At 39.0% G+C, this 26,477-nt stretch overlaps 1 protein-coding gene and 1 pseudogene across 1 annotated transcript; both read right to left on the reverse strand.

Annotated features, from left to right (window-relative positions):
• Positions 1 to 3,796: 3,796 nt before the first annotated feature.
• Positions 3,797 to 9,534, reverse strand: LOC127452436 (E3 ubiquitin-protein ligase TRIM39-like). The gene is made up of 6 exons (XM_051717874.1): positions 8,930 to 9,534; positions 8,746 to 8,841; positions 8,366 to 8,596; positions 8,186 to 8,208; positions 7,984 to 8,102; positions 3,797 to 5,072 (listed from the first exon to the last, which is right to left on the reverse strand). Exons 1-6 carry the CDS (start codon positions 9,323 to 9,325, stop codon positions 4,543 to 4,545), a joined length of 1,395 nt encoding a protein of 464 aa, XP_051573834.1. The 5' UTR covers positions 9,326 to 9,534; the 3' UTR covers positions 3,797 to 4,542.
• Positions 9,535 to 10,983: 1,449 nt separating this feature from the next.
• On the reverse strand, positions 10,984 to 25,968 carry LOC127452664 (GTP-binding protein 10-like; annotated as a pseudogene).
• Positions 25,969 to 26,477: the final 509 nt, after the last annotated feature.

Raw genomic sequence — 26,477 nt, forward strand, 5'->3', positions numbered from 1 at the left:
TGGGCCTCCACATGCGCTATGTCTCCACGGTAACACGCTCAACAAGCCACGTGATAAGATGTGCGGATTGATGGTCTCAGACGTGGAGGCAACTGAGACTCGTCCTCCGCCACCTGGACTGAGGCGAGTCACTACACCACCACGAGGACTTTGAGCGCATTGGGAATTGGGCCTTCCAAATTGGGGAGAAAAAATGAATTATCTTTAAAAATGATTAATTATTGCTAATAACAAACCCGCTCCTGAACGAAAAAGAGATTTCCACCAAGCGAGCATATAAGTTTGTGCATTTTGGATTTTTTATTTACATCTTTGGTGATGCCACCCAGCAGTTTTTATGCAACATCCCAATATGTGCATAAATATGTGTGTGGAAACCCAGCGAAGTAACAAGATGAGGCCTGAAAGCCTTGTCAGAAATTACCACCGCCCTGTTGAAGGAAAAGTAATATGAACCTAAAACTTTTTCAAATAACACTAAAATAAGACAAGTCATATATCAAAGGAAAGCTCTCATTCTAAGGAATGTGGCTATTTATTTTGCTGCCATAACACCACAATTTGAATGATTAACAAAAGAACCAAAGTGCAACATAATCTATCAAAGACAAACATCTCATGTCTGCTCCGATCACTGCTTCTGTAAGCCCCTAGTAGCCACAAACTTCAAATCAGCACTTTTCTCCAAACTGGGCCATTTTCAACTTGTCTGTTTGCTTGCTTGGTTAAATAATCCCCTATTTTGTGTCTCAGATGTCCAGCATATTATCAGTAAAACATTTTCTTGACTACTGAGGATGTAATACATCTTTACAAAGTTAAGAATCTCTGCTTTCCAACAACAACAACAACAACCAGATTAGCTTCTAGTCCACTCATAGGCTGAGACATTAGACAAAACAGCTGGGTGTGGAATCACAAAAAAGGACTGAATTCCTATGGAGGAGCACAAGGTGAATGCTCAGCTGCGTTAGAGCGCCACCTGCATTTCAGATGTCCATTGTGATGGAAGGTGAAGGAGGACAATTTCGTTTTCATAGTATTTTCTGCCATCTAGTGGAATGAAATACCACTTTTAGTTGGAACACAGAGCCATTTTTCTCAAATTAGACCAATACTTTGATTAGTGCACTGTATGTGTAAGGTGAGCTTTTTGGGTATGAAAAATGCAGGCAGCAGCCAAAACATGCTGAAGATGTTAAAGGAAACATTATTAAGGGAAAAAAGGGCTGATTTTAGTAGAATGGAAAGAATTCAAATGGGCAACTAATTACTCATTATCTTAATAATCTAGACACTTGCCGTTGTGTCAGTCTTTTAGAGAGCATTGAGATAAATGTTGTTTACCAATCCAGAATACTTCTGGATTAGTCTACTAGAGAATAACTCTCTACCCTGCCCAAAAGTGACAGTGAAGAACTTCAGTGTTTCTCCTGATGAACAATCCAAGGATGGATCATGTGAAACAAGGTCAATATTTTATATAGGGTTATACTTGTATTGGGTATCTCTTGGGTTATACATATATATGTGTGTGTGTGTGTGTGTGTGTGTGTGTGTGTTACTTTAATTTAATTTTTTTAAATAAAAAGTTTTTTTTATTACTAAAAGAACTTTGTAAATACCTACAGTATATAAATATTAATATCTAAACCTTTCAAACACTTATTTGTGGCACAAAGAAAATGGAAGTCCGGAAGAGTTGACTAAGCAAAATGAGAGAATTTGGCATTTGATGATAGAAACCTGAGGCATATTTTATTTTTTATTTTTCCAAGAGCCCTTTCCATACCTCAAATGACCTCAACAACTACTACACCAGGACCCACTAAGCAGTAGGCCATAATATTATATGGTAAGATTTTCTTATGGGTAGATAAGTTTGAAAAGACTCTCACAGAAGCAACAGCAGAGTACTTTAATGCATCACCACAATACTGGTACATTTAAAAAAAATAATATAAATAATATATATATATATATATATATATATATATATATATATATATATATATATATATTTTAAATCAATATTTTCTATTTCACCTAGGAGCTACTATTTAGGCAGACAGTGTTTTGTAGTAATAATGTGACATTCACCTCAAATCTGTATTTCTATTCTCTTTTAATGAGTGTATGGACATCCTTTGTAGTTCCAGTGCCATGATTCCCTTATCTCTGATCCTCCTGGTGGTTTTGTTACTTTTGCTGGTGAATTAATCATGAGAAATCGCTATTTTCAGTCCTATGTCTGACTACACTAGATTTCAATATCAAAGTACTGTATCTATCTAGTACTCTTGTATACTGTTAAATGTGTATTTTTAATTAAGTGAACATGGAATATATTCATATAATTAATATGGATATATTGCAATGCAATTAAGGATTTAACATGTTAATCTTTGCCATAAATCTGATGCTTACATTATGTTTCTATGTAAAGCTCTGTAATGACGTACTGCGTGATTTCTCACAATCTCTGTCCGGATTTGCAATATTTGTCATGCAACGTACTACATCATTGTTTAAATGTTATTGGTTGTGAAAGATTAACTTTAAAACGTGAAGTTCTGTATGAATCAGGAAAAAAAAAAAAAAAAGACAAATTATCAGTTTGATAAATATGGCAGAATACATACCAATTTTGATTACAGGAAAGCATCTGTCAACTCCTAAACAGGCCACTGTCATAGTTTATCAGTAAATGAAGGCATTTTACCCACATTAATATTTTGTGCTGTTTGAACAATGTATATATTTCTCTAATTATGATTGTAATAATAGATTTATATATAAGCAATTATGAAATATTTAATAGGTAAATATGGATGAATGTTAATTAAAAGCTTTAATTTACTTCTACTGCTAATGTTTAAGATGAACACTGTGTTGGTGGTTTTGGACACGCCCCCTTTTGTTGTTATTTACATTTGTCTTTATTTGTGTATGAGATTGTAGTCAGAGTTGCCTACATGTGCAACTATACTGTTTTTGACCACATTCTTTGGATAATTGTGTCATTATCTACATGCAGTTTTTGTATTCCTTACAAAGAAACAAAGAAACTTTAAGAATAGAATTGTATTGTTGGACTGAAAATGAAAGCTAATCAGCCACACTACATTTTAAACTTAAGACTGAATTAGTTGCTCTTTAGAAGGTATGCATCCTGGGTTGGCCTGCAAACCACCTACGAGATTTTGGTGCCATCTAGTGGGTATTCCACTTGACTTCAGGTGGACATGAAGAAATGCTTTACTTTAGATGTGTGCCTATATTTTAAATTTAAGCACAAATGGGCCAAAACATGAGAGAAGACTTTCAGGTACACAATATAATGACAAACACTATTTCTGACACCATAAAGACTCTTAATATCTGTTATTATATTGTTATTCTGTACATTGTTATTCTGTTCAGTGTACTTATTATATTTATATGTATGGTTGCAATGTTTGGAACATGCACAAGATTTTCACACATTTCACATGTGTAATGGCATAGTGACAATAAAAGTGAGCTGAGAACCTTTGTTACAATAACTGTGGCTCAAGCGTTTTGACTGGGTTAAACCATAGATCACAAAATTGTAACTCTGTATAAACAAGACAAGCAATTCTTTATCATAACAGTTCCTTGAAGAAAAAACAAACAAAAAAAAAACTTTTGTCCAGCTTTGTGGACAATTTACTCAAACCACTCACACTTACCTACATAACAAGCCCTTCACTCCCTCCTTAAACAGTTCCACCTCACTCCTCTCTGGGACATACTGTTCATTTCCAATTCACCATGAAGTGTAATTTTTTATTAGTTTATTAAATGCATTTTTGATGTAGGATCAATATGAATGTAACAGATTAGCAACACTGATTAAGACCAAAACACCACATCTGTAACAGACAGTATTTTTCAATTTTCACTAACATAGTAAACATTCCGTGTTCAAACAGACAGACAGTACAAAGAGCATGATGCATTTGAATGCATGTACACTTGCCTGATCAGTTCTTTGTCCTCCTAATAAATGCTATAAATACATTTTATAGATTGATGTTTAACTGTGAGGAAGGAATTTTGAGGAATAATCAAAAACATTAATGTTAAACATTGTATTTCACAGTAGTAAGTGTAACAAGTTCTTAGTGTGCAGCTGTATTCCTACAACCATAATCAAAGCTACAAGTGCTGTTAAAGCTTTTTTTTTTTCTTTTTTTTTTTTTATGTTTTTATGCATTTTATTCTATACCTCAAGTAATACTGAGAAAAAGACATAAAAAATAAAATAAAAAATAAAAAACTTCCTGGCTTTTTTTTTCTCCACTTCTTTGCTTACATTTGTTTTCTTTTGTCCCTAGCATGAAACAATTTATGACTAAGCATACAGCAAGCATCATTATGTCAATATAATTTTTGGCAGATTCACAATGCTTCTGTAAAAAGGATTAATTAAACTGTATAAAATGTAAGATTCCACATTCATGTCTGTATCAAACTGATGTCAAATAAGTTCAGGCCATAGTATCTCTGACTGTACTATTACACCAACACATGATATTTTGAAGGTAAAATCTTCAGAGTAGAGTGTTTACAACCATTGTGAAAGAGTGGTAAGACACCTTCAGTGAAAGTGTTCATTAAAGTATGTAGATGTGTGTCAGTGATTGGGTCAAAGAAAGACACTTTTCCTCTGTCCCAGTCCATCTGCACTCTGACCCTCTGTGGCCTTTTCTTTACATCAAGGAGAGACCACACCTTCCCTGGAGAGTAGGTCTCATAATCACCATTATGGAACTGCAAACACCATACTCCATTCCAGAAACCCACCTCCTTCCTCTGCACTGACTGTGTAATCACCCCCAGGATCCAGTATGTACACTCTCCAACATCAACATCCCAGCTGTGCACATTCGAATTAATTACCTCAGAGCCCAGGGCACATGCAAATCTGTCGAACCTCTCTGGATTGTCAGGAAAGTGCTGCCTCTCAGGAGAGATTTTCAGGCAGGTCAAATCCTCAGACAGTATTAGTTTTGGATTTGCAGTATTTGGGTCCAGAGTAACAGGAGCTAAGAGCAGGGTACAGACATAGCAACATTAACCAGTTGCGTGGGTTTGTTGGGGTTGAGCTTCCTTTTTGGCAGAACAATGGCAGAAGGGTACTAGACTTTGGGAAACCTGGTTGAAACAATCATGATACTAGTGGCACAAAAAGTGTGCACTTCACCTTTGAACACTACTTAATCACCATTCCATTTCGTTTTGGTATGAAAGGAATATTCCAGATTCATTACAATTTAAGCTCAATCAACAGCATTTGTGGCATAATGTTGATTACCACAAAACATATTTTGACTCGTCCCTACTTTTCTTTACAAAAAGCAAAAATCTAAGTGACAGTGAGGCAGTAATCTGTAAAGTTGATGAAATCATAGTTTGTATGGTTGTTTAAGGGTTTTAGGGTTTATAATGTTATGTCGTCATGGCAAAGATGTGGCTATACATCTGAAACAGTATTTTAATGTTTCGGATTGGCCACATTCACTTTCATTGCAAGCGCCTCAATGTAAGCCAGATTTGTCCTTTTTTATGTTCTGTTCGGGTCTTATTTTACCATCTAAATGCACCAAAAAATAAAAAAAAATAAAAATGACAAGATTGCATCAAGTTTAGGCGGTTTTACAAAAAAAAGTCACACTCATATACTGTTCCCGAACAAATTTGTCCGACCATAGAAATCAATGGGCAAATCAGTGGGTGAGACCAGAGAGCAGAGACAAAATGCTGCGCACACACACACACACACACACACAGAGAAAGTAACTGGTGAGACTACAACACTGCCACAGTGCAGAACACACCCACACCTACAATAATCCACCCACACACTCACCCACCCTCACCACACACATAGATGCGAAAACACACACAGAGACAGACAGAAATCAGTGGAAATGAAAATGGATGAGACTACAACACAGCCACAATGCAGAACACAAACCGACATCACACATCATCACACACACACATCATCATCATCACACACACACACACACACTTATGGAACTAAATGTTTGACCCCACTTTGGCAAGAGTTTACCTTTTCAGACAAAACACTGAATTTTCTTGTTTTGTTTCAGAAACACTTACATTCCCATGCAGAAAAAAAAAAAAATATTTTTTTTGAATGATATTACTGAAGAGTGTTTGCAAAATAAATGATAGACAACAAAATATTTTTTTCTAAGGCTTCTCTTTGTAAACACATTGTCAGGTTTGGCTGTTCATTGAGCACTACATGTGACATTATTTAAAAAAAATAGCATTCTGAGCAAGTGGTCAAAAAAGGTACAATTTGACAAATAATTGTCTTTTGGAATGCCTACATATACATCCAAATGTAAAAATTATGATAGTAGCTATAAATTAAGTTACAACATTGGGTTGAAGACACCATTCAGCAATAAAGAGAAGACTGAGGCCTTCTATAGCCCATTTTAAGACGGTTTAAGGAAGTGATTGTTTTTGTTCCTTGAACATTTCCTGCTAGTTATGCATTCCAAACATGATAAATCACCCTCCGAAGGGCACTTTGAAGGGAGAACAATCAAGATAGTCATGCTGTAGGGGGCCTGTGTAGCTCAGCGAGTATTGATGCTGACTACCACCCCTGGAGTCGCTAGTTCGAATCCAGGGCTTCACACAGCTTCACTGAACGGCTTCACTGATTAGAACCAGAGACTATTTAGCAGAGACGAGTCACTTCTATTAAGAGAAATTGGAGTGTCCAACAGTCATCAGATGTAGAAAGCAAGCCCATCTGACAGGTAAATGAGCCAATCACCTTTTAGATACAGATATCATCTTACAATCATCTCGCATGCGCATTAGCTGTACAAGCCAGGAATTTTTTCAATTAATGATACCAGTGTTGTCAGATTTTACTTCTGATTTGAAATATGTTCTTTGATTGTAATCTTGACCCACCATTTTGAGGATTTTGGTATTTTCCTATTCAAGTACATAGGCGCTGCACTTGTATGCTGCTTGTTTACATAGAAAATAGCTGTCCGAGAGCATTCCAAAGATGTCTGCTGAGTGACCTGACTTGCTTAAAAATACTTAATTATAACAGGATTGTTCATTCCCAAGCTCTCCGCTGAGGAAATAATTGTGAGCATTTAAACTACAATACAATTTAATTGCCTCTCTCGCGTAGACACTCAGTATCAACAAACCGTCTGAATAAGTCACTTCGGGTAAACATTTGATGTTATTTGAGGAAATTATGTTAACTCAGAGCCGTATTTAAAAGATCTGTTAATGACACCGGAAGTGCTGCAGGAAAACTTTTGTTTGAATTCCTTTTTATTGTTTATATGTTTGAAATGGTCTATAGGCTATACTTGAAATTGCTATGAAATTGTCTTGCAGATGGCAGCAGACACTCCTAATACATGACACATAGAAGCCTTTTCATAAATATTCGACTTTGTTTTTCATTGAATTGAAGGTAAAAAAATGTTTTGCTTATTTCAAATAAAGATTTTATGTTGTAATTTGAGCGTATTGAGTTCTAAATCCATAAAGTCCCCCCAAAATTCAAAAATGTTAATAATAACTATGAAAGCAGTTCATTTAGAGGTATGACAAACAAAATATATAAATAAATGTGTTATCACATATTTTAGAAAAAGACAGGTTACACGAAGACTGTTCTAGTCATCTTTGTCCGGGAACAGTACGAATGTTACTCCAATATGAACAGAACACAAGGGTTAAAGAAAAGGAGGGACAAGTCTAAATTACTTTTCATAGTTATCACAATTATTCCGCAAATGCTGTCGACTAAGCTTAACTTGTACTGAACCTGGAAAATTGCTTGAAAACTTTGGTGTTAAAACAGGCATCGTGTACATGTAACATAAGTAAAAGAGGAGAGGATACTATACTGTACAGAAGCAGTATAAAAATGTTTACCATACTGAACAATCCCTTGCATTTTGCTCCAGATCCTGAACTGAAGGTTGCTCAGGTGTTTCGCCTCATGGAGAAGCGCTCCAGAAACCATCTCTGGGTCAGGCAGTGTGCACTTGGCTCTGAGTTAATATCCAGGGGTCAGTGGTGTTAAGAATTTGCATTCAGAACAAGAGAGAATAGAGATAAATGGCAGCTTACTTACCTTTTCATTGTGTTCGTGAAGTTCTTGGATCAACACACAGACAGGGAGAAAAAATTTAAAGACATTTAAGCAGCTCACGTTTTTAAAATACTTGAAACGGAATCAGAGGGTGTCCATCAGCATGATCTATTTCATGCTGAAAATAAGTTAATTAGACAGAAATATAGATTATAAAGGAACCTGTAGGAAGAGGACATCTGGAGCACTCAGCTCACTTTCCACAGCTCTGATGGTGTCAGAAAGACATGTTATCTCTCTGCTCATCTCCCCGATCTTCTGCTTTATCATCTGACTCTTCTGCTTCTCTTCATCCCTCAGAGCAGCTATCCTGGTTGTCTCTTCATCATGGAGAAACTGATGAAGCCGCTTAAAATCCTCTTTAATCTGCCTCTCTGTTTGATTGGCCTGTGTCTTAAAATGTTATTGCAATGCTGTATTTATAGCAGCACTATTTCAGAAACAACACATTGAATATTTTGGACAATATGTTGTTGATAATGGAACTAGTCACACACTTTTGTCTATACAGTTCGTCAAACTATCAGTAGATTCGTACTTACCTTAATGTGATTTGCTGATTGATTACAGGTCACCTCGATTTCTTGCATTTTATCAAGCCTCCCTCGTAAAGACCTCAATGCACTCTTGAGTTCCTCCTAGAATTAGCAGCTGGTCAAATTAACAAATGCGCAAGTGTTTCCAAAGTGATGGCTAATCTCAAAGGAACACTATTTTTAAACATACCTTCTGGTCATGTGCAGCCTCATCTACAGGGCAGCAGTCGTGATTTTTATGAATCTTAGAAGATAGACATACTACACAAATAGCCTGTTTATCCACAAGGCAGTAGAGTTTGAGTTTCTCATTGTGCAGATTGCAGAACAGCTCTGTTGAAGCCCCCTGACTGCGTTCCTGCAGGAAAGACTCACACACGTTCTTTAACACCAAGTTAGATGGAGGACTGCTCGATTTCGATCGTTTCCGACAAATCGGACATTGCTGTCTATTACTGCTCCAGAAGCGCTGCAGACAACCTCTACAAACACTGTGACTGCACGGTAAGACGACAGGATCCTGGAAAATATGGAGACATACAGGACAGGAGAGATCCTCTGTGCAGAAGGAGTTTTTAGAAGCCATTTTATTTTATAAAGAGACACTCCTTTTATCTACTGCTTCCTGATACATTCAATGTAAATGGATCGCTTTAAGATGTCTCCATATGTCTTCACTTCAAAATGCAGAAATGCTTATTACTTAAAAAGTTATTAATAGCGCTTCTGTAAAATATAAAATAAAAAATACGCAATCACATTTCCGTGTCCAACTGAGAGTATGAGCCAGAGAGAGTGGAGGCGGAGCAGAAGGATGTTTAACCCTGAGTATCCTGATCCATGAGTTTCACCAAACAGTGTCAAAACATGTATGGTCATTAGTACTACGGACAGAAGGTGATGATGACTAAAGAAATATAGGTAGGCCTACATCAGTTAGTGTAACTGGAAATGTGAAAATTATTATTAATAATTGTCTTGTAGGTGTTGCGGGGAATGAAAACACTTAGTGATGGCACATCTCAAGAGATATTTTAATAATAATAATAATAAATGTTTAAAAAGTTGTAGACTGGGTAGTGTTGTAACATTGGGTTTCAACACCTGTAACTCGGAGTGTCTCAAACTGATAACAGATTATCATATTTGTCTGCTGTAAATTAAGTCATTTAAATCTACAACTTATCCCTAAACTGTGTAAATGATTGTCAAGTACAAAGTGCTGTTGATCAACCTACGCACTAATAGAAGACAAGTATTGCATCTAAAGAACTGCATGAATATTCACCACATGGCAGCAGAGCTCAGTTTCTGGTACAAATTTCACATTATCCAAAAACATGCATAAAGAGGTGCAAAGACAAGGAGGCTTGCTATTATACACAAAAGACTGTCCCAATCCTTGAATTTGATTGGCCAAGCTGCGTTCAAAGAGTGCTGATATTTTAGAGCTTCTTTGTTGTTTGTATCACTATCTGTTTTCGTGTCTTCTCAAATGGTGGTGGGGATTTTTGATTCATCGTTATAATTTTTTAGTGACCATTTCTGCAGATGCATATTTACAGTGCTGGGTAGTAATGGATTACATGTAATTAGGTTTACATAATCAGATTACATTTACTTTATGGGCTGCATTATTACATATTAATCAGGCAACAGAAGTAAATTATTTGTAATTGATTTCCCTAATACTTTTTTCTTTTTTTTTATCTGTTGCATAATATTACATAAGACCATGCCTTCTCATGATGAATAATTATGCAAGTTACTAAGCATGCATAGCTGTAAAATACTATAAGTACATAATTTCCAATGACCTTCACTTATTATTGATTCTCGAAGTCTGGGAAAAAATGAGTAAAACACTCACAAAAAAAAAAAAAAATTATATATTCATATTAATATCGTTGTCAATATAGTATAGATTATCCTACTCAAATGCATATGACAGCAAATAAATGAGGTCAGAGGTAATCCAAAACTAATCCAGAAATAGATTAGACTACCTAAAACTGCAAATCAAGAGACTTCGTTACTGATTGAAATTTTAGTCAAGTAATTTTTAATCAGTATCAGGAAGATTACTGCAATTCTGAAGTAATCTACCCACTGCATATTTATGCCAGTCAGTGGCAACAAATGACTGTCCTTTATGTTATGAGTGAGTCATTGAATCATTGACTCAACTGATTCGTTAAAAAACACAGACAGTTGTTCACCACAGAAACATTGGAAATGGACGAGAACGATTCATTTATTTAAAGGATTCATTTAATACACTGATCCATTCACTAAAGAAACACCACTAGATTAAGCCCAGAGTATGAGAGCAGTGAAGAGAGCGGAGTTGTGCTCGATGCTTTGGCTTGTTTTGGAAGTATTTAAGCTGGCGTAGGAAATCTATTAACTAACTGGTCAGTTTTTGTCTTAGCCATAAGTTATTCATCATCATTATTTACTTGTTTGTTGAAGCAAAACCAATGCCTTTAGCCGAATATGTTGATATTCACAACAACTGCAAACTTGCTTGCGTGATATGGCTTTTTGAACATTGTAAAATGTATTTTCCTGTCTCTTTACACTTCAAGTATTAAATGAAAGCTAAGAAAAACAGCACTATCCAGACATGCACACACAAAAAAACACTTCCTCAAAGAGTCAAAGCTTTGCCTTTGGAGCCTCAACAGTATGTTCTTACATTTGAAAAGCACTAGGGTGCTGAGGTATTTATTTGGTGACACAGTTCTGCTGAGTAGGACTAGTGGATCCCCAATTCGGTACCAGAATGCAAAATTTAAACACATATCAGGTCTAAACAATATAGACTGATTTGCTAAGTAAAAACTGACTATGGACTCTCCTTCTCTGTTGAGCTGATGCCATTTTTATCTGTGATTCATGCTCACACATTGCATATTTAACATGTCTACAAATGTTCAATAGTATCCCTGAGGATAGTTTATGGGTTGCCATACAGAAACCTGTATGGATCTCAGGCTGGAGGCCCCCAGCTTGGTATCAATGGAGTGGGATTCACCCTTCTCAACTTAAGGAGCCTCTCGCTGCGCTGTCTCTCAGTTTCTATGGCATTCTGCTCCTCAAATGATTGCCGGATGAGGGTTTTGAGCGCGGGCAGTCTAAGGCCAGTTGTAACAGAGACTGGGACGATGTTTGTGAAATGGATTTGGTCTCTTGGAGTCATGTCCTCAGGAAGGCAGTGGCTTGATTCTATGAAAGTGAAGGATGATTCAAATGGTCTTTAAATCAAGGAAAACTGCATGCACACAATCATCAAAAACTCTTCAAATGTCAATGTAATTCGATAATCATTAAATTTTAGTAAGATTTGCTTGTGGCAAATACATGAGACCACCAAAATAGTTGCAGCATATACAAATCACTGTTCATGTACAGCATGATCCATAGTAATCAGAATTAGACTGCTTTTCATACACAATTGTATCAAACAATAATGCAACCACTATATCAGTCAGAGCATCTACTGTCGTGATGTGCAATTTCTCAGATGCACCTGCTGTACCCAAAATATCACTAAACAAAGGCTAAACCTCAAAGAAATGCATGACTAATATCCTTGACTTAACCCATATCATAGTCTTAATAGCCACTGTTTGGTTCCTATAATGTCTACCTTCTTTGTTCTCCAGCTGCATTTCTAGCTCTCTGAGCTTGCCTTGATTCTCAGGGAGGTCCATCTTATTTATGACCAGGATGGCTGGCTTGGCTAACAGGTCCTCCTTATACAACTCCAGCTCCTGATTAAAATTGAAAATCAAAAGCACTTTATGCAGCACAATCACGTATGTAGGAGCATTGTTTTCAGAAGAGCAGCAGAGTTTCTATTGTAAAGAGTCCACCATGTTGTTATAAATAAAGATGTTGTAAATAGCCCCAGCAAGTATTACCTTGGTTAAAAGTAGCACAGTTTCAAAAGCAGACCTAAATGGGGTGTTATTAGCTAGTTGAAACCCACAGATGTCGACCTGAAAAATCAAAAACCAAACACACAGTGGGCCTCTTTTATGAAACGTGAGCAACAAATTTCTGTGTTAATCATTCATTATCAGTTCTAACGTAAATTGATTAGAATTGAATGTGACAATATATCAAAGAATGTATAAGGCCCAATGTAATACAATGGGACCACTACCACTTTAATATTCAGGTTCACCACATTACAGAATGACCACAGTCGTACCACAAACTGAGCTGCTTGGTTCTCTCCACATGTTTGAGATACTTATGTCCCATGCCTTTGTTCCCATGAGTACCTTCAATCAGTCCTGGCAATTTGGCTACTGAAACCTTAGGGGGGAAAAAGCAGACTTCTATACTCACTCTGCCATTATCACAGTTTGAAGAAAACGTGGGAATGACGATACTGTACATAGTCTCATTTAACTTTTTTTAGGAGCATGCCAAAACCAAGCAACACTGTCACGCAGCTTGATGGAAGATTGGGAATAATTATAACATCAGTTCTTGCCTAATTAAAGGGATAGTTCACCCAAAAATGAAACATCTCTCATTATTTACTCACCCCCATGCCATCCCAGATGTATGAATTTCTTTCTTCTGCTGAACACAAACAAAGATTTTTATAAGAATATTTCAGCTCTGTAGGTCCTCACAATGCAAGTGAATGATGACCAGAATTCCAAAGGTCCAAAAATGACATAAAGCAGGCATAAAAGTAATCCATATGACTCCAGTGGTTAAATCCATATCTTCAGAAGTGATATGATAGGTGTGGGTGAGAAACAGATCAATATTTAAGTCCTTTTTTTAGTATCAATCTCCACCTTTGACCAGCCCCAACCTGTAGGTTGCTGAATGTGAAAGTCACTTCTACACCAGAATGTTGAAGTGAAAGTGTAGATTTACAGTTATATAAATAAATATTGTTATGTTTCTCACTCACACCTGTCATATCACTTTAGAAGATATGGATTTAACCACTGGAGTCTTATGGATTTCTTTTAAGCTATCTTTTGGGCCATCAAAGTTTTGTCACCATTCACTTGCATTGTGAGGACCAACAGAGCTGAAATATTCTATTAAAAATCTTTGTTTGTGTTCAGCAGAAGAAAGAAAGTCACACACATCTGGGATGGCATGAGGTGAGTAAATGATGAGAGAATTTTCATTTTTGGGCGAACTATCCCTTTAACATGACTTACTTGATACCGTATAAAACTAATTTCATCAACCCAGAACAATATATCCAATTAAATTAGACACTAAGACTAAAATTTACTCTATGTTGTCTTCTGAACAGGCATAAAAATGAGTAAACCTCACTGCCGTTGTCACAAATATAAGTCATGATGTGACGACATCCTTCTGAGCTGACCGCATGCTACTAGTTCGTAAAGCACACACAAACACATTTTGAGGCTGTCATCCTACCTGCTTGTGATCATCATACTTGATCTTTCCAATCTCAGGTCTTAAAGTTGTAACTACAGGCAGAAAATAAAGAAAAATAGTAACTTTAAACAACAGTCTTTATAATACTGGTTAAAAAAAAGTACAATTTTATGTAGCAGTCCTCCTCAACTTATTTCACTAATTTGATTACTATTTTGTAATTGATCAGTACTCACAGGGGTAGCTGGCAATCTTCGGCTTAGCATGAGACAAGGCAGTCAGTAAAGACGAATTACCGGCATTAGGAAGCCTGTCAAGATAAAACTAACTTTTTCAAACTAAACCTGTGAAAATGTTTAATGTGTGAAATACACAGTAATAGAGTCTGAGAAGATCCTCCCCACCCCTCGAAGAGGAAGTGCAAACTATGTCACCAAGGAATGACATATAGTAGCATAATTTGTACAAAACATCTTAATAAGAGTATGTGCAATCTGTAGGTAAATATGGCTGTCAAAGTGCAGCTCAAGTTATAACCCAGTGGGACAAGCCAGTTCACAATACAGCGAATGGAGAATAACATTTGAAAGCTGCACTGGAAGAGAAGATATTCTGCAGAGATTACTTATATTTCGGTCCATTCCTTATACCAAGCTATCACTTCAAATATTGTGCACAAGTCATATGGGCTACTTTTATGGTCTTTGTCATTTTTGAAACTTGAAAGTAACAACTAACTAACTAACAAACACATTATTGAATTTTGGATCAGTCACATCTGATTGATACCCGTTCAGTTTAAAAAGGTCAGTATCAGTGCCAAAACCGATCAAGGAATCGAATCGGTGCATTTCTAGTCTCTCTCACCCTATAAGTCCAAGATCTGCAATAAATTTAATGTCTAGTTCAATCTGCCTGGTTTGACCTATACTGGGCAAGAACCCAGAGTGAAGAGTGCAATCCTGACCATCTTTAGTCAGTCTCCTTCACAGTTCAATTCTCCTAAAGAGAAAAGAATGAACAAAGTGTCCTTAAGATATACTTCATTTTCACACAAAAAGAAAATGTAACCACAGTATGCAACATGATAATGAGCAAACAATACACAATGATAATGGTATACATTTTCAAAGATGAGAGAGAATGTGTAGAAGTTAAGAAAAACTTGTCAAATAAATACATGAAGTGATGTGAGATGTTAAATGAGAATAATGTGTTTGGGTGAAATAGCCAGAGGTGTAAATGGAATTACCAAGGAATCTTCCATCATCCGTTGTATCACAGATCCCAGTACGTGCAAAACTTGAGCATCCTCTCCTTTAGCCCCACTCAGAGCATGGATGCTGACAAAACCAACGGAACACAAATTTTACAATACAAATACAAAACCAATACTATCAAAATAATAATAATAATCTTGAAACATAACATGTGGTCTTGTGAAGATAAGCCTTCTAAAACAGGAAGTACTTGCTGATTAATTCAATTACCAAATATTTTAGTAATAGACCAAAAATTAAACTGATATTCACTGAAAATCCTGCTTTTTGTCCTAACTCTTAAATGTTATTCACATCCAAACCTCATTCAAACCAATTGTCGATACAACAGTTCGCTGTTCCTCCTGCTACGTGGAAAATAATTTATTGCATGTATCATAATTTGGTAATGCAAAATGATCAGTGAATAATAACTCCACATTTAAATCTGTTTCTCACACAAAGCTATTGTATGACTCTGTAAGACTTGGTAGATGAGACCGGGGCTAGTTGTCACATAGTAAAGTTGTCATACAAGGGTTATACCTCAGTAATGATTAAATTTGAATGTGCAAATGTATGTTTTTTCTAGCAGAGTTTTTATTTGTTGGTTTCAAACACCTAGTTTAAAACCCTCTAAAAGAAGAATATATTTTTGTGAATTTTACCCTCCAAAGAAAATTTTTACTATCATCATATTTGTTATAGCTCTTAGGTTGACAAGCAAACATAAACAAACCACACTGGCATAACACTACGGCAAGAGTCAATAATATTATGAAGGCACATTTTTAATAAAGGGTTTAAATGTGTTCTTTGGACCAATATATTTTTCATGAAAGTTAGGTCAAAGCATTTTGTTCTTTTTTACAGGGCTGATTTTCACATGTTTTAAATGTCATAAATTTATACAATTTATTATCAAATACAGTATTTGTCAGTCAAAACAATGTTTTGATATTTTACTTTGCTACCTTTCCATTTTTGTTGTTTCAAGAATCTTTTTGTGACTCATAATTGTTTTATATTTTGTTGAAAAGCCAATAACAGGCTGTTTAATGCATGTGTAAACTTAAATGGAGGCACAGGGATGACAGGGGAACGTGTTTCCCCTCAAATGTTCACATGAAACTTACAGCAATGGTTTAATGTCAGGTTCCATTGTGACAACTTACCTCAGATAGCGTAACAACATGCCTTGCTACTGGGGCAAGTTGTCACAAACGTCAATGTGTTTTCAATGAACTGTATCTCTTTTCCTGGCACAATAATAAATGCTTATAGATTTCTTTGTAGCCAAGACTTAAAGGAATGTGGCTGTGCAGAAATTGACTTTCAAAAATAAGCCATCTATCCATACATCCATCCATCTTCGACTGCTTTTTCGGGATCGGGTCGTGGTGGCAGCAGACTAAGAAAAGTAGCCCATCTGTCCTTTTCCCCTGCCAAATCCTCCAGCTCATCCTGATATAATCCCTCCAGCATGTTCTGGGTCTTCCCCTGGGCCTCCTCCGAGTTGGACATGCCCAAAACACCTCTGCAGGAAGGCATCCAAGAGCCATCCTAATCAGATGCCCGAACCAACTTAAATGGCTCCTTTCAACACGGAGGAGCAGCGGTTCTAATCTGAGCCCCTCTCAGATGTCAGAGCTTCGCATCCTATCCCTTAGACTGAGCCCTGACGCCCTACGAAGAAAGCTAATTTCGGCTGCTTGTATTTGCAATCTTATTCTTTCAGTCACTACCCAAAGCTCATGACCATAGGTAAGGGTTGGAATGTACACCGACTGGTAAATTGAGAGCTTTGTATCGAAGTAGTTCTCACCGCTGTTTTGGTTGTACAGCTGCAGTTCTGTGTACAAATACGGCCTTATGGTTTCGTTGGTGTAAACACTTTTGTTCTCCTCCTGAACATACTGCAGCTGTGCTTGGTACACATGCTGGACCCGTTGAACAGTCTGCGCCTGTTGCTGGATGGGCACCTGAGACGCCACCTGCTGCGAACTGACCACAGGCTGCATAGGCACGCTGGTCTGAAGGCGTACAGTGGACCCGAAGTCAGCACCTGCCTCTGGGGTCTGCATGGCGCCTGGACTAGTGTGAGGATGGTAGGAAGGTGCTGGTAAGGATGGAGCAGAGAGCAGGAGGTTGTTGTTGTTATTGTTGGTGGGTTACAGTCACCAGGATTATGGTGACTATGGGGCTGCAGCACAGGGCAACAGCTGCTATAAAGCGCACCGCACAACCAACCTTGACGCTGCTCAGCTCCTTCTTCACCACCATGGTCCAGTACTGCGACACATTACTGCAGACGCTGCACTGATCCGGCAAGGCACAGAGTAACGAATGCAGGTGTCATGAATTGCAGAGGCAGGACCCAAATGCAGAGTGAAACAAAAGAGTTTATTTATACCAAAAACAAAGCCAAAAACCCAAACTACCCCATAGGGGAAAAAACAAAGTCCAAGGTCCAGGATGGTAATCACACAGATGGGTCGAGGCTGGGTCACAAAATTAGCAAAAAACACAGGACCGACAGGACAAGAGAACAAGGTGAACTGGTACAGGACAGCGCACATGAGGAGACTAAAATAGGGAGAGAAATCAACAGATTAATAGGCAGGCTAGGTGAGACAAATTAACTGATAATGGGCAAACAAGGTGGCAGGGTATGACGCTGGAATGAGAGACACTAGGCAAAACAGAAACAAAAGAAAGCCACGTGCTCTCACAAAACACAAACACCTGAATGGCATGAGCGCATATTGCCAAGACAGTAAGGCAACATGCACTCCTGCCAACCGACAGACAGGACGAGAAAATGCATGGCAACACCAACAAAGCAATGCCATGCAATCTCACACTAGACAAAGCCTGAGCGTACACCGCAAGGCAAACACCACGTGATGCACGCAACAGGCGACAAAACGAGACAAGACACCTGTGTGAGAGTTTGGCCACAAATAAAACTGACATCTAAGACAGAAGTGACTGAACCCTAGCACAAGCATCCGGGCTCGCGACCCAGACGCGCAGCGCAAAGCAAGCGCAATTGACGTGAGTGCATGCTGCCAAGATGACTCATGCCGCCAAGAAGAGCAATGCACTCACGCCAATAAAAGACAAGACATGGAGCATGAGTGTGCGGATCCCGACCACAGAACTGAAACTGAACTAAACAGGAGAGTCAGGATCCAGACACCATGCCCTGAACACATGAAACAAGACCGACCGAAGAGCGCACAGCAGGGAAACCACAACCCGAAGCCATGCTCTCACACAGAGACAAAAAACTAAACAACACAGACACAGAACAAGAGTGTCAGAATCCTGTCACCACAAAAACTCAGACTGACAAAGTGACAACATCCTGACCCTACCCACTCTCTAAGGGACGCCTCCTTGCATCCCAAAAAGGGGAACATCAAACACCAAACAAGACAAACAGAACAGGCACTAACAAAGAACAGAAAGAACAAAAGAAGGGGAGGGGAGGGAAGGGAAGGAAACCAGGGAGGAACTGGTGGTAGCTTTGTGCAAATAAAGCTACATGGTGGACCGATGGGAGGTACAAGGGAGGAGGTTTAAGGAAGTGAGTGGGGTCCGGCGGCTAGGGAGGGGGCCTCAGGTAAGGGGCATGGTCTGGGATCCGGGGAGGAGGATTTAGGTAGGGAACGAAGGAGATGAGGGTGGCAAGGACAGGAAGGGCAGCAGACTGCCTGTCCAGTCCCTAGCGGCCGCTGCTCCACCTGTCCAGTCCCAAGTGGCCGCCGCCCAGTCTGCTGACACCTGTCCAGCGGCCGCCACCCAGTCTGCTGCCCTTCCTGTCCTTGCCTCCCTCCTCTCATCCCTGTGACAGGATCCTGACAGTGGGTTGAGATGCATTTTTAACAGTTGAAAGTTCTTTTTAATTTGACATGCTATCTAAAAATACAGTGCTCCTGTAAGAGATGCTAATCATGCTAATCACAGCGAATCATGGCACAGTGGTCAAAAACATCAGTCTAGTGAATATTTAAATGGAAAACAATTGAAAAACAGTGTGGTCAGATGCAAAAAAACATTAGATGTGGACGGCCCCTTATTCACATGACACAGCAGTCGTTGAAGTTTTTCAATGTTTCAGCTGATTGTTGGGAAATATCAACTTGATCCAGCGCTGTTTGTTCTCTGTGCTCTTAAAGCTGAAGTCTTTCTGCAACACTAGCACCACCAAATGGAATTGCAAAAATAAACTGTTTTCAAAACAACTTTCCAAATACACACCCATCTGCCATTGGTCAAACAAAGAGATAGTCTGGGTCGCTCAAAACAAACAGAGGATTTTCATAGCACCACTGATACACAGTGCTTACAGTTTTTGAAAAAAATCAACCAATGAATGGCTTACATATTTGTCTCTGCATATTAAGGTTGGATAGGAGAAAGTATTTTAACACAGAAAAAGTTATATACTTCAGCTTTAAGTATACCCATGCTGTTTTACTGAGTGAGAAACCGCTCCAAGTGATTCAGTGAGAGAGCGTTCCGACCGAATCGAACTGAATCGTGAATCAATTCAGACCTTTCGCAAGCTAATTTAGCCAATTCACTGAAAAGAGCCGACTCAAGAGAATGATTCATTTGCGAATCGGGCTTCGCTAAATAGCCAAAAGAAATATGGGATTCATGTCACTATAGCTGAAATATACAGAGAGAAAATTCTTAGGTCAGTCACTGGGGTTTAGAGTGACATGAGGGTGAGTAAATGATGACAGAATTTTCAAGCTAGGTCTGTATGACCTGTATCAGGCCACCTAAACACAAAAAAGCAATAGGTAAAAAAAGAATATATCCTCAACTGAAATTATATGATTATTGATTAAAAAAAAATAACAATTGTTTAATAGAACAGCGAATATTCATATTATTGCCTTTAAGGGGAATTACAAACATTTGAATTCCAAGTTCCACTCACATATTACTCAGTAATAGAAAGATAAATATAATAGTTTTATCTTATTAATTTTTATATAAATAAGGACCCACCTGCTGTTAGAACCAACACCAGCAGTGAATTGTTTGTTAGGGTGCCTGTCCTTGATTTGCTACAAGGTAACACCATTTTTGGCCATCACCCACACATCACCTCCATTGCCCCCATACCCCCCTAAACAGGGCAATCCCATTCCCCCACTCCCACCCTTGAAATACAGCCATATATTATCCACAAATTTGCCATACTGGAAAAAAAAAAAAAAAAAAAGAGACAGAGAGAGAGAATATATTTACCTACTGTTAGGAGAAATTAAAAAAAAAAAAAAAACACTTTTTTAAAAAGGCTATACAACAGTCACCAAGACAGTACTGTATGTCAGCATCAGCCCTGCCTTTAATAATTTTTTTTAATTAAGTGTGAACACTCCTTACACACCCTGAAAGTGTGGTCTCTGAATAGGATGCGTGATCAATCTTGCTTTTATTTAGCAAAATGGCTTTATTAAACTAAAATATATGGAAGAATACCAGGATTTTGGTGGAATTAAAAAATAGGTACATTGCATTACATGTTCATTATATTCATCAGTAGCATACAAAACAGAGCTATGCTAAAACTTTACAGCCATGACCCAAGCCTAAGATCTCCCAAAAATCATCATGCAGCATACTGAATAATCAATTAATTATGGTCCTTCTTTGGGTGAACAAATTTCATGGAGAAAAAAATATCTAGAGGCTAAATTTGTCATCATCCATTCCTACACAATAAAATGTAGCATAATTTTTTTATTATTATTATTTTCATAATAATATAATAATATACTTTGCCTCCACCATCCTGAAGAGAAAGAAAATGATTCCTTGAAGAAATTTGGGAATAGTGCTGAATGACTACATTCAACATTTTAGGGTTGATCAGTTCACCTGAATATCAGTATCTGCATGCTTAACATGTGATTAAAAAAAAAGTTAGCAAGCGCTTTAGACAGAGAGGACTTGTTATGAGAGAGACGTTACATCTAGGTTGTAAAACCTTGCGAATGTGTTTTGAGACAACCATCCTGCTGCAAAACAGATGTCTTATAAGGACACACCATTCATCCATGCCCATTAAGTGGCCATGCCTCTGGTTGAGTTTGCTTTAACACCAACTGGGCAATTCACACACTGCAACTCGTAAGGCAGGGTGATCGCATCAACGATCCAGTGGGAAAATATTTGGTTGAAGAGGGACATTCCTTTTGTGCGTCCTCCATAGCACACAAAGAGCTGGTCTGAACTGGCAGGTGCACTCAACTTATATGTGTAGCACTCACACAGGTCATAACAAATGCAAGGACTGTTCCTCAACCAAATTAAATGGAGGAGGGAAAAAGGCTTGAAGGTGAACCACCTGCGTTCTGAAGGGCATGGTTAGAACCTTAGGCACATAGCCTTATCTGGGTTTGACAGTGCCTTTTGAAAGCCCCAGACCAACTTCAAACATGAATTGTCAACTGGCAGTGCTTGCAAATAACCGACCCATTTTACCAAGGCCAGAGCCAGCAGTAATGCGGTCTTAAGAGAAAGCACACGCAATTGTAAGCAAAAAAGAGTACAGAGGCTCGAAGGGGGGCCCCGTGACCGCTTTTAGGACCAAAGTGAGGTACCAAGTCGGAACTATAGCCGGGCGAGGGTGGTTCAGCCTATTAGAGGTACCGGCTTTGGGTGCGTGATACGCAGATATAGTCGCAACATAAACTTTGAGCCCTGCATCCAATCACTCTTGAAGAAATGTGAGAATTTCAGATATGGGGCAGTTCCACAGCTTGGGCTGGGGATACCAGATTGTGCCCTGTGCTTGAGAGAGGAGATCCCTCCTCAGTGGTATTTTCCATGGAGGGCCATCCAGAATCTCTATCATTTCTGGAAACAAGGACTGATTGGGACACTTCGGCACAACCAATAGAATCGTTTCTTTGTCCTCTCGGACTTTACATATGACAGAGTAAAGGAGGCACACTGGGGGAAACGCATATTTGCATTTCGCAGGCCATTTGTGGGCCATTGCATCCACTCCTAGCGGAGCTTGGCACTTGGAGTACCAGAGGAGAAAGTGGAGGCAAATAGATTGATCTCTGCTTTGCCGAATATTACCCAAATCCTCAGAACAGTCTGAGGATGATGTCTCCATTCGCCCGGCATCACACCTTGGTGCGACATTAAGTCTGCACTGTAATTCAGACAGCCTGGGAAATTTGTCGCCCACAGGGAGAGGAGATGATGCTCGCTCCACAGGAGGAGGCGAGGCATCAGTCTCAGCATTGGCAAGGAACAAATTCCGCCTTGGCGGTTTATGTATGCCACAACTGTCGTGTTGTCCGAGCAAATCAGAACATGATAATTAGCTATTTCAGACTGAAAGTTTCCCATCGGTGCGGGGCCCGCGCTGAGGCGGCTGCCTTTGTTTGGGCCACGGCTTGCGTGGCTTTACCGGCGGTGACTTTTGGTGGCAGGCGTGGGGTTTTTAGCTGGGTGCTGGCTCAAGACAGAGCGGGAGCGAGCTTGTTGTGATGAAGTACTGCTCCGTTTTGGCATAAAATGTCTCATAGCCTGCGAGTGTTGCTGAGTCGTGACGTAGCGCTCAGCAAATCTATCCACAGAACTGCTGAAAAGGCCAGCTGGAGACACCGGAGCATCAAAGAGAGCGACTTTTTCCACGTCACGCATTTCCGTGAGGGTCAGCCAGATGTGACGATCCAAAACCACCAGGTTGCCCATTGACTTGCCAATGGCCTGTGCTGTGACATTCGTGGTTCTTAGCGCTAAGTCCGTAGCGGACTCTGGATCGTAGCCTTGCTCATCCATTTGCTTGAGAAGCTTAGCTTGGAAAATTGGAGCACTGTCATCGCATGGACTGCTGAACCAGCTTGGCCCGCCGATGAGTATGCTTTTCCAGCCAGTGCAGATGTCAGTCGACATGGCTTGGAAGGATGAACGGGGCATGATTTCCATGCCCTGCTACTCGCTGAGCAGAGATGTGCCGCTACCGCCTCTTCCACAGGGGGTAGTTGAGCATAACATTTGTCTTCACCTTGGTCCACTTTAATGAGGAGAGTGGAATTGCTGTGCTAGCGAGCTGAATAGGGCGCGTGCCAGGATTTTGTGAGTTTGTTATGAACTTCTGGGAAGAATGGGGCAGATCTGCGGAACGCTTCATGACGTCCAGACTGCAGGAAACATTCATCAAGGTGAGATTTTTCAGGTTCCTCTGGAGGAGACCACGAGACCGAGCTCTTTGACCGCCCTTGAAAGGACGCAAAGCATATCCTTGTCAGTGTCGCGTGCACGCTCCTCATCCTTGCTGGGGGAAGGAGCAGTGTCGTCCTCCATTGATTACTCGCCAGATGCGGCGAGAGACATAACATCATCCCCAGCGTCAGAACCGCCAAACATGATGAGGCCGTGCACTCCTGCAGAGGGCCGACACTCGTCAAACACATACTGTATTGGCATAGATTCGGTGCATGGAGATTGAGGGGCTCGCAGGGTGTGCGCTGGCACGAGGTGCACCTCAATTTCATCCTGCTTGACCTTGCCTCCGTGCCTCCTTGTGTGATCCCTCGGGAGTCAAAGAAGAGTCAGGACATTAGTAATGTAAAAAAATACTATTAAATTAGAAAAACATTTTCAGAACATATTAAACTACTTCAAAGAGTTCTCATCAAAAAATCCTCCGTGTGCAGCAATGACAGCTTTACAGATCCTTGGCATTCTAGCTGTCAGTTTGTCCAGATACTCAGGTGACATTTCACCCCAAGCTTCCTGTAGCAATTGCCATAGATGTGGCTGTCTTGTCGGGCACTTCTCACGCACCATACAGTCTAGCTGATCCCACAAAAGCTCAGTGGGGTTAAGATCCATCTGTGTTTCTTTGCCCACTCTAACTTTTTCTTTTTGTTTTTCTGTTTCAAAAGTGGCTTTTTCTTTGCAATTCTTCCCATAAGGCCTGCACCCCTGAGTCTTCTCTTTACTGTTGTACATGAAACTGGTGTTGAGTGGGTAGAATTCAATGAAGCTGTCAGTTGAGAACATGTGAGGCATCTATTTCTCAAATTAGAGACTCTGATGTACTCAAAAACAAACACAAAGACAATGTTAAGCTTCATTTAACGAACCAAATAGCTTTCAACTGTGGTTGATATAATGGCAAGTGATTTTCTAGTACCAAATTAGCAATTTAGCATGAATACTCAAGGATAAGGTGTTGGAGTGATGGCTGCTGGAAATGGGGCCTGTCTAGATTTGATCAAAAATGACTTTTTTCAAATAGTGATGGTGCTGTTTTTTACATCAGTAATGTCCTTACTATACTTTGTGATCAGTTGAATGCCACTTTGGTGAATTAAAGTACCAATTTCCTTCCGAAACAGCTAAATCTGTACATTATTCCAAACTTTTGGCTGCCAGTGTATATAATATAATACAATATAGGAATAGCAATAAACGATATTCAGGCCGAAGCACTGCATGAAAGTGTGTCGCTGAAGCGAGGATCCGTTCACCAACGAAGCGTCAATTGGCGAGGTGTAGAATGTCCGACGGAACACTGCAGGGGAGCGGAGATTCTTCCAAGCTTGCGAAGATTCTGTCCGCTGGCTCGTGTATTTCGACGGTGAAAAATGGAAAGGGCTTTTAAGACGAGAGATGAGTCGCTGTCTTGAAGGGAGAAAATTCTGTGGAATGGTGTTTGTGCGCCCGATTTTGTACCGGACAGCTTCGCGCCTAAACGGGCAGGGCTTAAACACCATAGCCAATTTTAGAATTGCCGTTATTGCAGAAGGGTTTCAATTAGGTCATGTAGAAGGACACTCCCATAGCATCAGCTTAGTGACACGTCAAGTGAACTGAATCGTAAGGGAATAACAAACATATGAAGGACGGGCTACAACAGCACACTGTATGTGGCATAATAACCTAAATGTTTTTTTTTTTGTTTTTTTTACTTGCCAACGTTACTAACCTTCCGGAAACAAACTCTCAGACCATGCTGAAATAACTCACAAAATCAGAAACTGCTCTAAAGTGACACGAAACCTATTTATTCCTTAGTTAAAGTGCAAATGATTCTGCATTGCTAAAGCAAAGAACTAACCACATGTGTTCTTCCGGCAACATGGCAGTGGGTTTGGCTACAACAGCTGTCCATTACACTTGTCTCACCCAGGATACAACGTATCACAATCATAATCTTCATCATTATCTTACTGTTATAAAGTCTTTACAGTGACACTGGTCACAGCTCTATGGTCTGTAGCAGTGGGCATGATTCTTCTGCCAGCTTTTAGATACGACTCTCCATGTAACACACAATAAAATATCAACTTTTACATATAGGCCTACTATAAATATTTTTGGGGTCTGTTTTTTCTTCTTTTTTTTTTTTTTTTACGATATGATCCTTTAGACCTGACTAAATGTTCTTATTTTCATCTATCGTTCAACAAAATATCAGGAGACTTTGTTATAATAAACAACTAACAAAATCATTTAATTCCATGATCTTAAAACAATAGTTCACCCAAAAAAATGTATTCTCTCATCATTTACTTACCTTCATGCCACCACAGAGGTGTTTGACTTTCTTTCATCTGCAGAACACAAATAAAGATTTTTAGAAGAATATTTCAGCTCTGTAGGTGTAAGTGAAGCTCTAAAAAGCACATAGAGGCAGCATAAAAGTAATCCAAAAACACAAGAAGAATGTGAAAGTGGAGATTTACAGTATAAAAGGACTTAAATATTGATTTGTTTCTCACCCACACCTAGTAGGCTATATCACTTCTGAATACATGGATCTAACCACTAAAGACTTATGGATTACTTTTATGCTGCATTTATGTGCTTTTTTGAGCTTCAAAGTTTTGGCCACCAACATTCACTTGTATTGATTTTTTTTTATTATTTTTTTTTTTCAGCAAAAGAAAGTCATTCACATCTGGGATGGCATGAGGGTGAGGAAATGATCATTTTTATTTTGGGGTGAACTATTCCTTAATTTCGTAAACAGTACAAAATAAGTTAATGATGTAACTCACTTCTTTATGCTCTACCCAGCTGGGCGGAAAC

The sequence above is a fragment of the Myxocyprinus asiaticus genome, chromosome 15 (genome assembly GCF_019703515.2).
Source record: "Myxocyprinus asiaticus isolate MX2 ecotype Aquarium Trade chromosome 15, UBuf_Myxa_2, whole genome shotgun sequence".
In the NCBI taxonomy this organism is placed as follows: domain Eukaryota; kingdom Metazoa; phylum Chordata; class Actinopteri; order Cypriniformes; family Catostomidae; genus Myxocyprinus; species Myxocyprinus asiaticus.